The sequence below is a fragment of the Candoia aspera genome, chromosome 2 (assembly GCF_035149785.1).
Source record: "Candoia aspera isolate rCanAsp1 chromosome 2, rCanAsp1.hap2, whole genome shotgun sequence".
NCBI lineage: Eukaryota > Metazoa > Chordata > Lepidosauria > Squamata > Boidae > Candoia > Candoia aspera.
This window is the reverse complement of record NC_086154.1, coordinates 193,771,957-193,785,935: the sequence shown is the minus strand read 5'-3', so window position 1 is coordinate 193,785,935 and position 13,979 is coordinate 193,771,957. Positions and strand designations below refer to the sequence as shown.

General features: G+C 38.8%; 1 protein-coding gene across 1 annotated transcript in view; it reads right to left on the bottom strand.

Moving 5' to 3' along the window:
• The window catches only part of PUM3 (pumilio RNA binding family member 3), a 30,894-nt gene extending 17,829 nt beyond the window's left edge, over positions 1 to 13,065 (bottom strand). Inside the window, exons 1-8 of the mRNA XM_063295090.1 lie at positions 12,998 to 13,065; positions 11,446 to 11,531; positions 9,269 to 9,445; positions 8,732 to 8,867; positions 8,186 to 8,261; positions 7,338 to 7,431; positions 7,060 to 7,126; positions 1,301 to 1,475 (exon numbers count right to left, since the gene is read on the bottom strand). Coding sequence (XP_063151160.1) covers positions 1,301 to 1,475; positions 7,060 to 7,126; positions 7,338 to 7,431; positions 8,186 to 8,261; positions 8,732 to 8,867; positions 9,269 to 9,445; positions 11,446 to 11,521 — 801 coding nt within the window. The 5' untranslated portion in view covers positions 11,522 to 11,531; positions 12,998 to 13,065. The remainder of the gene's footprint in view (positions 1 to 1,300; positions 1,476 to 7,059; positions 7,127 to 7,337; positions 7,432 to 8,185; positions 8,262 to 8,731; positions 8,868 to 9,268; positions 9,446 to 11,445; positions 11,532 to 12,997) is intronic.
• Between the last annotated feature and the right edge of the window lie 914 nt (positions 13,066 to 13,979).

Below are 13,979 nucleotides of genomic sequence, written 5' to 3'. Positions count from 1 at the left end.
TTAACTTTCTATTTAATGCTTACCATTTAAAAAATACTTACCACCCCCCACCTAAGAATTTTGATCAACAATAAAACAGGGTGTTGTGTAATGGAATACATCATTTCAAGCTAACAGTAAGTGTGAAGTATAGCACAGCTATTTCAACTAAAAGTTTCTATCTTTTAAATTGAAATTACATATGAACATTAGCCATCTGCTCATTTGTAGTAATTTATATTCCATATTTAAAGATGCTCTCCAAAATACTTCTTCTGCCAATACAGGTTAGGTTCCAAAATTTCATACCAATGAAATTAAAATACATGAGAGCTTTAAAGCTGAATCAAGACCTGCTGATATCAACCTCTAGAGCAGTGTTTCTTAACCCTGGCAACTTGAAGATGTGTGGACTTCAACTCCCAGAATTCCCCAGCCAGCCATGCTGGCTGGGGAATTCTGGGAGTTGAAGTCCACACATCTTCAAGCTGCCAAGGTTGAGAAACACTGCTCTAGAGCAAATAACATGTCCACATTTCTGAAATGGTCGTACTTGGCTGTATTTGTTTTGGTAACTACTATTTTGAATGCATTTGTTTTAACGAAGCTAATAGAAGTTTAATTAAATATTAAAAGATATTCATTTTTTTCACAGCTGCAAAATAAGTTCCATAATTCAGAGATACGGAATCTTTGACTGCCAAAATGATTTTTGGTTTCTTAGGTGCCTTCAAGTCAGTCTTGACTCCTGGCAATAGCATGGAGTTTTCTTGGAAACATTTCCAGAAGTGGCTTACCATTGCGTAGGCCTGAGAGAACGTGACAGGCCCAAAGTCCCCTAGTTGGCTTCATGCTGAAGGCAGGACTAAAAATCACCGTCTCCCAGTTTCTAGCCTGGTGCCTTTAACCAATCCACCAAACTGTCTCTCACCAAAATTTTACTCAAGTATAACTCCTAGCTGTTTCAGCCACAAGAGCCAATCGTGATCCAACACTATTTGGAAGATCACAGGTTTTTGCACCCTTGTACTTATACAATTCTGGTTAAAAAAAACAAAATCCTGTAGCCTCAAGGCTATTCCACCCCGGGAAAGATCTAAGGTTCATGAGAGAAGCTAATGGTGAGCAAGTTGCATATGCCCCAGTGAAGCTATGTACAGGATACAGGTATAGAGAGATTCCTTGGAACAAAACTGTTTTGCTTTTCTTCTCATTTGCCTGCCCTTCCTTTTCTCTCATAACTCAAAAGTAATTTCAGATATCAAATAACACAAAGAAAAGCTCCAAATGTTTTTGAAGAAACAAGTGTATCAGTAATCACCTTATAGACCTGGAATGTATTACCATAAAGCTCCTCTGTCAACATGTTTCGTTGTTCCAGAATGGCTTTATCATTGTAGGCGTACTCCACCACTGCAGATGCTTCAGCATGCCGTAACATTCTTTTCACCTCACCTTTAAAACTTCTGATTATTTCTGCAATTTGTGGCTTTGTTCTGTTCCAGAAATAAATGTGGTTGACAAACAGAAGATAGGGACAAAAGTAAGACAATCAAGGATTCTAAGTCAAGAATGAGCTACTTTCTTCAGTTGGGAGAAATCCTTATTCCCAACCTAACCCTGGTTCCTAGGGCCACAGGAGCCATATTTAGTGATGCAACCATGGCATCTGGGAGTGGGGCTGACACGTTTGGGTCTTTTTCTTCATTGTTCCCATTTATTTGAGGAGTTAAAGACCAATGTTGGTGAACCTCTTTAAAGTCCTCTGGCATGTGCATCAAATTTTAGGCAGGGTTGGAATTAACCTTTCATACTAAGCTGAATTTATTAAAAAAGAACGAGTACAATACATTGAACACAATCTAAAGAAACAACTTTGTCAAAGTTACTTTGCGCTATGAATCGGTCATCCACAGTAAAGAATAGCATTCCATTTGGAGTTACTTTAGTTAAGAATCTCATATTCAGATAAACCAAACCAGCATTTTTCAGATTTATAGCAGGCATCAGAAAGAGCAAAACAGTAAGCAAAAAAGATCACTAAATTATTTTTGAACAGTTGAATTTCGTAAGACAGACAGTGATTTTCTGAAGTATGTTTATGAATGTGGTGGGATCACAAAATAAGTTTGCAAGAAAAATTCATTTATATTTCTGTTTTTGAAGCCCCCTTTAACACGTTCAACAACAACAACAACAACATGGAAATTTTGGAGCTATACATGGAAACATATGAGCAGACAGCCAGAAGCAGCTTTGAAGCAGCTGTGCTTATCTGAAAATAGAAGTTAAGTACTTTAAAAACCAAAAAAAGCTATTTTATAAATGTGTCCATGTGTTCCAAACTTCTTTCCAAGAATTTGCACAACCTTCTTAAGCAAACCTGCTTGACCCATCAACTACTGTTATAAAATGTATAATTCATACAATTATTACAAACTTAAAAAATGAATAATTTAAATTTACAAATGGAGCTACATATTGCTAGCATTTCTCTCTTTTTTGCCATGTTTTTAGAAGAAGAAAAATGTAAAACAAAAAAATCAGCAGAATAACTTTTTTCCTTTATTACCTTCAGTTCCTGGTATCTTCAATAGCAGAACAGTTTTTTTTTTTTGTAGCAGGGATATCTAGTCTAATTAGTCACATTTTCTGAGCAATTACATTTACTATCTAGGGATTCTATCATTTTTTTGGAAAACAACGTTTCCTCAAAATGAGACCTGCTTCTCTACTCTTTCACTTATTACTTTGTTTCATGGTTTAAAATGAATCTTTTCAAAAACTAGTAATAACGTATACAAAAGCCCTTCTTGTTAAGGTTTCCCTACTAACAGATTAAGACTGCTATTGTATCAAATCATTTTGGCCAGGTGAAGGGGTTGCATTTGATTGTCTCCTCTCACGTGCTTCATGCAAAATAGCCTGGGGGGAGGACCTGCCCGGACTTGTTCCTCACTTCTTCTTTTTCTCTCTGCTGGAAATGTAGCTCAGCAAGGCTTGCTCCAAAAAGGGAGCTAGGTCCTTTAAATGTTTTGCTTTTGTTTTTGCTTTCTGTAAATAAATTATTTTTATAGAAATGCTTGGTGTGTGACTTTTTTGACCTCTCCTGGGCTAAAGGCTTTCCCAGCATCTGCAACAGGTTATGTGCCCAGTAAAACAGCCCAGTAAAACCCAGAGAGAAAAGAGAGGTCAGCTCCACACCTCGTGCACAATTTAAAGGCAGGTAGCAAAGACCTGTGAAGATTTTCTTTGGAGCCACCTGGAGTTTTTCCAGCAACTGCCGGTCTGCAGGACAAAGAAGCTAGCTGAGGTGACTTGCAGAAGAAGGAAGAAGCCATGGCTACCTCCCAGCCCTCAGTGATGCCTCTGGAGCGCCTATCAGAGACCAACTATTTGAATTGGGCCCTGAAGATGGAAATGTATCTTCGCAGAGAGGATCTTTGGCTGCCAATTGGTGAGCAAAACCCCCAAAATCCCAGTGCTGAATGGCTTAGACAGGATGAGCGGGCTAGAGCCACCATTATCCTGGGAGTTGAGGACAATCAGCTAGTCCACGTGCGAGGCATGCAGTCTGCAAAGCAACTTTGGGACGCTTTGAGAGACTTATATGTAAAGGCAACAGCAGGGAGTAAAGTTACTCTGACGAAAAAGCTGTACAGAGCCTATCTTGCAGAAGGAGAAAGCCTTCCTGAGCACCTGCATTATATTCAGCAGCTGTTTGTTGAGTTGCAGGAGAGAGGAATGGAATTTACACCTCTCACAAAATCCTATATTCTCCTGTCCTCACTAAATGCAACATGGGACACGCTGATTTGTACCCTGGAGGCTATGCCTGAAGCAGACCTCACCCCATCGTATGTTACACAGCGCTTACTCGCTGAATGGGAGAAGAGAGAGGAAAGATCCCCCCCCATCTCTTCTGGAAAGCTGCAAGACCAGAAAATGAGGGAAAAGAAGGGAAAGGAACCTGAGGCCACAGCACTAGCCAGCCAGCGATGCTTCACTTGTGGTTCAGCTGGACATTTGCAAAGAGACTGTGCCATGAGACCCAAGAGTAGAAAGACAGAGCAGAAGAACACAAGGGCAACACAGAAGAAGGCTCTTCAGACAACCCAAATTGCACAGGTTGCTGAGAAGGGTAATTCTGATGTATGGGTGTTAGATTCTGGGGCCAGTTGTCATTTATGTAATTGTAAAAGCTCTTTTGTGTCACTGTCTAAAACTGAAAGACAAAGTGTATCTTTGGCTGATGGTTCTGTGACCAAAATTATGGGACAAGGTGACTTGTATTTATCCTGCTTAGGAGAAACTGTAAAAGGTGTGTTGTATGTGCCAAATTTACAATCAAACCTTTTATCTGTGGCACAATTGGCTGCAACAGGGTATATCATAACATTTAAGAAAAATGGTTGTGAGATACGTAAAAATGGGAAATTGTGTGCTACTGGTATGTTAAAAGACTCCTTGTACATTGTGCAAAATGCAAGGAAGCCAAGCTGCAAGGCTGCAGTTGGCAACACACCATATCATGACCAATGTGTACACCTGATGCACAGGAGATTTGGTCATGCTAATATCAAGTATATAGCACAAATGCCACAGCTGTGTGCTGACCTAAAGATAAAACCCTGTGACAAATACTTAGATTGTGTAGTTTGCAAAGAATGCAAAACACTGAAAGCTCCTGTGAGTAAGCACAGTGACAGAGTTACAACTAGACCTTTGGAAATTGTACACTCTGATATTATTGGTCCTTTTGCTCCAAGTCTTGGACAAGCAAGGTATGCAATGACCATCATTGATGATTTCTCAAGATACACATTTATCTACATCTTAAAACATAAAGATGAGGCATTTGAGAAATTTAAAAGTTTTGTGACATGGGCAAATGGAAAATTCCCTAGGCCTGTATCTGCACTACAATGTGATAGAGGAGGAGAATACCTTTCTCACAAATTTAGAAGGTTCCTAGTGGAAAAAGGGATAGAACAAATTCTTTCTAACCCGTACACCCCTCAGCAAAATGGTGTTGCTGAAAGAAAGGGCAGAACCTTGCAAAATGCGATGGAATGCATGTTAAAAGATTCACGCTTATGTTTTAAGTTCTGGGGAGAAGCTTTATCGACTGCTTGTTATGTTCAGAACAGGTTGTATAACTCTATGATTCAGGACACTCCATTCCATTTGTTTTATGGTGTGAAACCAAAGGTAAGCCATCTTAGAGTGTTTGGTAGCACTGCATGGGTTCACATTCCAAAACAGCAGAGAAGGAAAGGAGGCCCCACAACAAAGAAAGCCATCTTTGTTGGCTATGAACAAAGCCAGAGGAGCTACAGGTTCATAATGGGAGAGAAATTAATAATTAGCAAAAGCGCTTCTTTTGCTGAACAAAACTGGGGGAGATTAAATTCTAGCTCTCCAGTTGAACTGACCACCACAAGAGAACAGCAAGGACTTGCTGATGGTGATCTTTTGCCTGATGAGGACATTAAGCCAGAAAAGCAAACTGAAGATCTGTCTGATGAGACAGATGCTTCTCAGGAAAGTGATAGGAGTCAAAATTTAAGCCCTGTATTACCTCGCAGATCTCAGAGGAGTAATAAAGGCGTTCCTCCATCACGTTTTCAGGCTGAAACAGTAAAGGCTTTTCACATATTCACAGAACCTGAGTCTTTAGAACAAGTGAATGCTTTACCACCTGAGATTGCACAAAATTGGCATTCTGCCATGCAACAGGAATTAGCATCCTTGAAAGAAAATAAAACATGGAAACTGGTAAATCTACCTCCCAATGAACGCTGTCTGGGTTGTAGGTGGGTTTTCAAACTGAAAAGGGATGCTGATGGCAAAATCCAAAAATATAAAGCAAGGTTGGTTGCAAAAGGGTTCACTCAAAGGAAAGATTTAGACTTTGACAAGACTTTTGCACCAGTTACTAAAGGTGAATCAATTAGATTACTGTTAAAAGTTGCTGCACTCAAGGGAATGTCAGTTAACCACTATGACATTCAAACTGCATTTCTCTATGGTGATTTAGACCACAGATTATACATGCAGCAACCCCCTGGCTATGAAAAAGGGGAGAATCTAGTCTGTGAACTGCAGAAGTCAATCTATGGGTTAAAACAAGCTGCTAGATCCTGGAACCAAAAAGTAGATGAAAAACTGCAGAATTTTGGTTTTGAAAAAGGAAAAGCAGATCCCGGTGTATATATGAAGAAGGACAAACAAGGCTGTATGTATCTGTGCATTTATGTTGATGATTTGCTGCTATTCACATCAACAGAAAAACAAAGGCTTGATTTTGAAGCCTGCATGAAAAGCCATTTCATATTAAAAAAGCCTTGGAGTTGTGACCAATTACCTAGGTTTGGAAAAACACAGGAAGAAAAATGGTAACTTTCTGTTAAACCAAAGGGGAGATAATGGTAATGTGAATGGAAAGACATATAAAGTCAGAGAAGATTGGTTTGCATCTTAATCTGTAGTGTAAAAAGGGGAGTGTTAAGGTTTCCCTACTAACAGATTAAGACTGCTATTGTATCAAATCATTTTGGCCAGGTGAAGGGGTTGCATTTGATTGTCTCCTCTCACGTGCTTCATGCAAAATAGCCTGGGGGGAGGACCTGCCCGGACTTGTTCCTCACTTCTTCTTTTTCTCTCTGCTGGAAATGTAGCTCAGCAAGGCTTGCTCCAAAAAGGGAGCTAGGTCCTTTAAATGTTTTGCTTTTGTTTTTGCTTTCTGTAAATAAATTATTTTTATAGAAATGCTTGGTGTGTGACTTTTTTGACCTCTCCTGGGCTAAAGGCTTTCCCAGCATCTGCAACACTTCTCTTGTGTAATTTTTAGAGAAAGTTTTTGTACAGCAAAGGCAGGGAATAGCTATCCTTAAATGTTTTGCTCACCATTCTAAAGGAAAGTTTTTCAGAACTCTTTTTTCAATTTTTCCAATTCAGAGAAAAACAGAACAGGAGGAAATCAAGAGAAAAACTTTTTTTCCATCAGTCTTTCACATTATCTCTAACCAAAGATGAGGCTATGCAAGAATTGAGTATATGGATACATCGAATACTTACCCATACATGAGAAGTTTCTTTACAATGTTTCTGGAATACTTGGACTTGCTTAGTTCTGTGAAGCTTTCTGTGGAATGAAAAATCATACTGAGAAACTGACACCATAAAGCATTCTAGATGCCAAGATGGATTATTTGAGGCCTTCTGTGACTGTCATGACCACGGAAGTGTCTACGGACAAACGCCGGCTCTTCGGCTTTGAAACGGAGATGAGCACCACCCCCTAGAGTCGGACACGACTGGACTTAATGTCAATTGCCAGGGTGATAAGAAGATACCTTTTAATTCTTCAAATACTTCTTGCCTTTGTTCTTCAGTGCCGAACTGAATGTAACACTGAATGACACGTGTTGAATCGTGAGCAAATGCCATCTGAGGAGATAGTAACTTAATATGTCATTTAGGTAGCACTATATTTTGTGGATTTTACTACATTTATTTTCACATGTTTTCATGTTTAACAACATTTTAAAAGGATTATTATTATAGCTGGCTGGAGTTACAAAGAAATAACAAACCAAAAACAAATTATCTAAGAGCACTAAAGGTGATATGGCCTTCAAGAAGAAATAAACTAATCTAAAAATTTTGCTTCAATATTTTCACTTCTCTGAGATTTGGAATGCCAAGCAGTTCTTAAAACTGATACCCTTCTTATAACCTCACTGCACTTTATCCTCTTACACAAGTCTCTCACAAGTCTCAGGAGGTTTTTTTTTCCCCCCAATTTATATGGCCACCCATCTCAAAATCATGACTCTGGGCAGCCAGCAACAGTTAAAAACACCATAAACAACTGATCAGATCAGCAGCCAAGGTAAAACCTAAAAGAAAACATCAAATCAGGATCAAATCGTATCACAGGCTCTAACTAACAAATATCAGAGTTTGGGACAACAAATGAATTCTTCTACAGTTTGCCTTTATCTGTCTATAGCACCTTGTCATAAACTATGGTAAGATTGTGCAAAAAAGGAACATCAGATCATCCTCAGGTGCAGCTCCTATGGATGAGAGTAACACATCTTAGCATAGAGTTTTTCACTACTCACATATACAATAGTTCAGAAATTGGTGAATTACACTGCTTTCTCTTCAAAATATATACATGTTCTCTTTTTCTTACATTTTTAATTTTTCCATGAAGTAACTCCTGAAGGTCACTCAACAGCTTCTTGCGTTTTTCCTTGTCACAGTTTTTTCTACAATTGGACCCAAAGGTAAACCAATAGTTTATTATTTCATTTTGGCAGTAGAACTGTTCTAATTATCTGTTAGCACTCTCAAACTTGTAATATTAGATACTATCAGGACACATGTATTTGCAATAGCACATGGAATAGATCAGCCAAGTACACAACAGTATCACTGAATAACTTATGAGCTGAGCCTTTTGGGCACAAGTTACCTCTACCCCTCCGTAAAGATTTTCTTTACAATATGCAATCATATCTATCTATCTATCTATCTAAAATGCCAACATGCACTACTTCATTTATCAATTTTAAAAAATCCAAACATCACGCAAGCCCTCAATTTTACAAAGCTCTTGTAGACAGTTAAGAAAGATCATCTCTGCACAAGAACTAAGTAGAACAAACATTTCTTCATGGAAGAAAAACAAAATACACCATTAGGTTACTGAATATACAACTGTAGTAATTATAATTACCGCCGCAGAGTTTCCCAAATCTGTTTTCCTTTAATAACTATGTCATAATTGGCCTTGTCATTCAGCTGGCGGTTCTGCTTCAGCTCCTTCTTTTTTTTCTTGATGTCATCCCACTTAGGCTTTTTAGGTTGTGATCCTAATGATAAATAAACAAAATGTAGCTTTACAGCAAGCTAATATCTAGTGAATGCCATCTGTACTAATTAATACTGCACCAACTGTTTCTGGGTTCTTATGTTTCTGGGTTCTTATCCAAGATCTTCTCGAGCTATTTTTTGTTAATTTTGCCCCAATTATAATTTCAACAATGGCAGGTTTGAGAAAACTACTAATTTTTAATTGAGACAACATCTGCTAAAGCTTGCATGAACTGGACAATGTTAAATCAAAGCATGAGTCTGTCTAGTTTGATGTAGTCTGCTTTGAAAGTGACAGAGGTTCATTCCAACCCTTCTACCCAAGGGCCCTTTTTAAAACTGCAAAAACATTGACGGTGACTGTTAGATTAGCATATTTAACTTAAAAGCACATTCTTACCTTCTGGACCATCTTGAAGCTTGCGCTTCCTGGATAACTTTCCGGAGAGTTGCTTACTCTTCCAATGTTTCAAAACAGTTTTATCATTTTTTTTGCCTCCTTTTTCAGTTTTCTTAGATTTAAATTTGGGTTTTCTATCTTCATTTTTTCTAATGACTCTCTTTGGAAGACCAGGATCTGTTTTAATGTTTTAGAGAAAGAATTCCCAGAATCAACAACATGCTTATTTAGATCTGTAAGTATTATACTGTATTTGTTCTTAACCCAGCTTTGACAACTTAATTCAATTGCTTTTCTCCAAGTTCTTTCATCAACTGAAATTTAAATGTATTTTGTACAACCCATATTGTACTTAAACGTACTTAGAACATGAAAAACCTGATTTCAAGCAAACGTTAAAAATAATCAAAACATTAAAAAAAAATAACAGAAAAAACAGTATACACAAGCATTTAAATTAATTTCCAAATGATAATGTAATGACTCGAGAAAGAGAGACCCACTGGGCTGCAACATTTAGACATTACAAATGCCAGCCTCTGCCAGTATATACTGTATGGAATAATCACTATGCAAGTGGACTACTATTAAACCTGCTATCTATAGTGAAGGAAGACAGTATGTAGCCTTTCACATACTAGTACATCATACTCTCAGCAGCCCCAGTCAATTATTCCTAATGGCAAATGGTGCTGAGAGTTGTACTTCAGCAGTATCTGGAGGGATATAGATTTCCCACTCCTACGTTCATGGGTACACAGGAGCTTGCCATGGAAAACATGTTTTTTTATCCACATAGCTATTAACCAGATTTAAAAATTTATTTCTTATCTTAATTTTTCTTCATCAAAACTGTGTATTTTGTGATGACTTCCAGAGTAAGAAATGAAAGACTGAAGACGACTCCGCAAACAGTGGAGCCAACAACCATAGCGGAATGAAGAGCTGGCAAGTAGACTGGCTCTTCGATTATTCCTCTCCGGACAAGGAGAGGACTTGAGATCGCCCACAGGAGCTCCAGACAGCTGATTCTTGTGAGGAGACTGCCAGATAGCGTTCTCTGGCAGGTTTAGAGCTCTGGGAAATGAGGGAATAGCCATCTTGCTCAAACTGCAGTCAGTGCCTTTGAAAGGACACTAAGTTTGCATACTTCCTTTTCTAATCACTTTCAGAAATTGCTTGTTAACTGCTTTTCAGCTATTAAAAACATTTGGATTGACAAGTTTGACAGCACTGGGTGAGTTTCCTTCAATCCTTAGTGAAAGGAAGTTTTAACTACAAGTTTAAGAACTTAAAAAAATTTTTTGGAATAAACAGCAAAAGGGTGATTACAACTTTGATTTTAGAAAGTTACAAATGGACTAAGGGTCCAAATAAACTTGAAAAGATTTTGGATAAAGAATCCTTCCCATGGGAAAATGCTTTTATTTCGATTTTTTTTTTCAAAAAACGTAAAATTTTAAAATTTGGAGACTAGAGGGAACTAGAGGGAACTAAAGATTCAATTTAAAGGAGAAGAATGCATAAACTGAACTTAAAATTACAGAATAAGGCAAAATATTCTAACATTGGACATATTGAAGGATATTTTTGAACAATGGACTCAGAAGTTAATTTTAATAGTGTCAGCAGAGACATCTGCCTCTATAGAGATTGTCTAAAGATGTTATGGAAGAGGAACAAGTTCTATCTGATAAGATCGAGACTGAGTTGAAAGTGGATTTATAAATGATAGGCTACAAGAATGACATGGAAAAAGATGTTTTATCTGTCTGTCTGTCTGTCTGTCTGTCTGTCTGTCTGTCTGTCTGTCTATCTATCTATCAGTCAAATTTATATCACTGCCCCTCTCACAAAAAAGTGACTCTGGGCAGCATACAAAAGAAACTGGCTGATCTCCTAATAATTAAAAGGGATATGCAAACAATAAATCAAGAGAGTGACCTGGGTAATTTTCCTATATAGGATTTACAAAGGAAGTTTGTTAAAGTCTTGAAGAATCTTGTGAGAAGGGGCAAAGAAAAAATGAATAGAAATCATGCTGGTGTCAGCAAAAGTCGACTAAATGTTACCAGAGATAACATATCTATTTTAACCTTGATCAAATGAACCGACTTTATATTCCTTCCTTTTACTTCTAACAATCTTAATCTTTAGTCCATTCATATTGGTCTCACCATTATTCTCTGTAAGCTTCTTTTTACCACGCCCAGCTTTTCCACCTTTGCCAATAAATTTCCTTTTGGTGTCCATTAATTTAATGCTGCAAAACAGAGAAAATTATCATAACTGCTTCCAGTACCCCATTCCTCATATATGTGCAATGCAAGACTGCAGAAGCCCTAGAAACCAGCTTTCTCCAGTCTGAAACTTGTCAGATATATTGATTACAAGCCCATAACTCTCAGTCAGCCCATTCATTATTGGGGAGTTAAAATTTAAAGACATTTGAAAGCATCAGGTGTGGAAGACTGCTATAAACAAAAAAGGCAACGATAGATTTGAAGTTTCAGTTCTGATTTTTTACTGCTTGCATAGTTTTTGTGTGATTACAAGTAATTGTCACTTTACTAAAAACAGAAAAATTGGGGATTGGTATAATGTTTTAAGAAAAAAATCTGAATACTTGCCACTTCACATCAATGTGGCTGGGAATCTGAAAATAAACCCACAAGATACTGGTCTACTATGAAAAATATAAAAAATAATATAGGAAAAATAGCACAATAGCTGCACAAACTGCTCTGTCAGAATCCATCAAAAACTCAAGTCTATAACCATGCTTGGGAATATATTTTCATATCACCATTTGGCATTTTAATTGGTATAGAACACTGCATTATACCACTATTATGGCAGATGTATCATGATATAATCCTTTTTTAATACTTTTGTTATTGTCTACTTGGTAAATGCCCATCATACACATGCACTGGAGTGAATACCTAAGGCTTTCTTTGATTTTAGCCAATAAGGGCTCTTGAAACTGCAAATAAGCCTCAGGGCCCTTGACAGGAACTCAGAACACTATATTTTCAGTTCACCTTCTCCAAGTCTGAAGGAAGAACCATACACCATGATTGTGGGCAGTTGCATGGTCTTTGCCTCAGACAGAGGCAGACAAAACTAAGACCGTTTCAGGATGGATTGATCAAAAAAGTTTGGATCTACTATTTTTTATGTGACAGAAACTTGGCTTCCACCAATTCAAAATGAGATTCTAGTTTTTTTTCACATGCAACCACTATCTATCAGGGTTACTTTTACAATAGACAGTTCACCTTCTACAGCTTAGATGTATGAGAAACTGATTATCAACGTCACTGGACTGTTATGAGGATGAACAAGAACTGAAGGCCCAGGCAGGCAACCTCCACTGACCCCGCTACTGGGAGCTTATGGGAATTCTGGTCGAAACCATCCCAGGGCAGTAGCTCAGCCATTCCTGCTTGTGGGTAGCCACAAGAAGAGAAACAACCCTACACCACGCCTCCCCGAAAGACAGCCCCACTGACTTCCACAGAAGACTGGTGCAGCAGCAGATGGACTACAACTCTCATCATCCGTAAACAACTTGTTAGGGTTAATGCAAGAGGCCAGCACGTACGGAGGGCGTCAGTGCAAACTGAGGAAAAAGCCCATCGGACGCGAAGATAAGAGTCGAAGGCCATCATCAGAAGTCCCTGAGCAACTAAACCGTCGTTTTCTGCCTCCCGCAGGAAGACTCACCCGTTACCGGCCACACGTGTTCCGCTCTTTCCAAAAGACTTCCTCTCTCTTTTTTTGCTGCTTCCGGCGCAGGCTACGTTCCCGTTGATCGACGGGAAACTGAGATTCACAACAGTGTCATACACGCCCTGCCGTAAAACAAGTCAGAGAAATCCCGAGCAGCTCGATCAAGTATGTGAGGAATTGAGGACGCTAGAGCAGCACTTCCGGTTCCCAATTGACCGACGCCAGCCGACAGAACACCATAGATACTGAATGGTAGAGTGGCTCCACTGTGGCTCATCCGTAGCAGTGTTCCGATGGAAACTGAAAGCAATAGCTGCCTCCCGAAGTATCCGCCCGCTGCTAAATGTTAATAGTGGCTTGTTTCGGTGGGGTGGAAGCGGCCGTCTCCCACTGACCCGGGGAGCCTTCCTTAACCTCGTGCTCGTCCTGGAGAGGTTGAAGAGCTTCCATAATCCTCCAGCCCGGGTAGTGGAACATTGAAATCCAACCCCTGCCAAGGGCACCAGGTTGGAAAAGGTTGGATTAGAGTAACTCTGCCGTGGAAGACAGATCTCTGATGTAGTTTGGGGTACCTTTATGTGTTTATTATATCAATATATTATGTGTATGATATTATAATTGTATGTATATATATATATATATTCATATTTAATAATTTATATCCCACCTTTCCTTCAGGAGTTTGAAGGTAGAGAGCGCTCTCTCCTCCCCTTCTTCCCATTTCACCAACCCAGTGAGTAGATTGAGCTTATAAAGGGAGGGAATAGAAGCCTACATTTATTAAAAAGTTGCAAATCGTTATCAATCTGAGCCCCCGTCTGAAGAATGGCGGTCATATTCAGAGTCATTCTAATGCCCAGTCCCCTTTGCACTATGAAGATAGTGATCCTCAAGTGTTGCAGACTTCTCAGTCTGACCTCCCTTCCTCAATGAATGAATGAAGAGGTGCTATTAGATGGAAGGCTTGCGGGATATC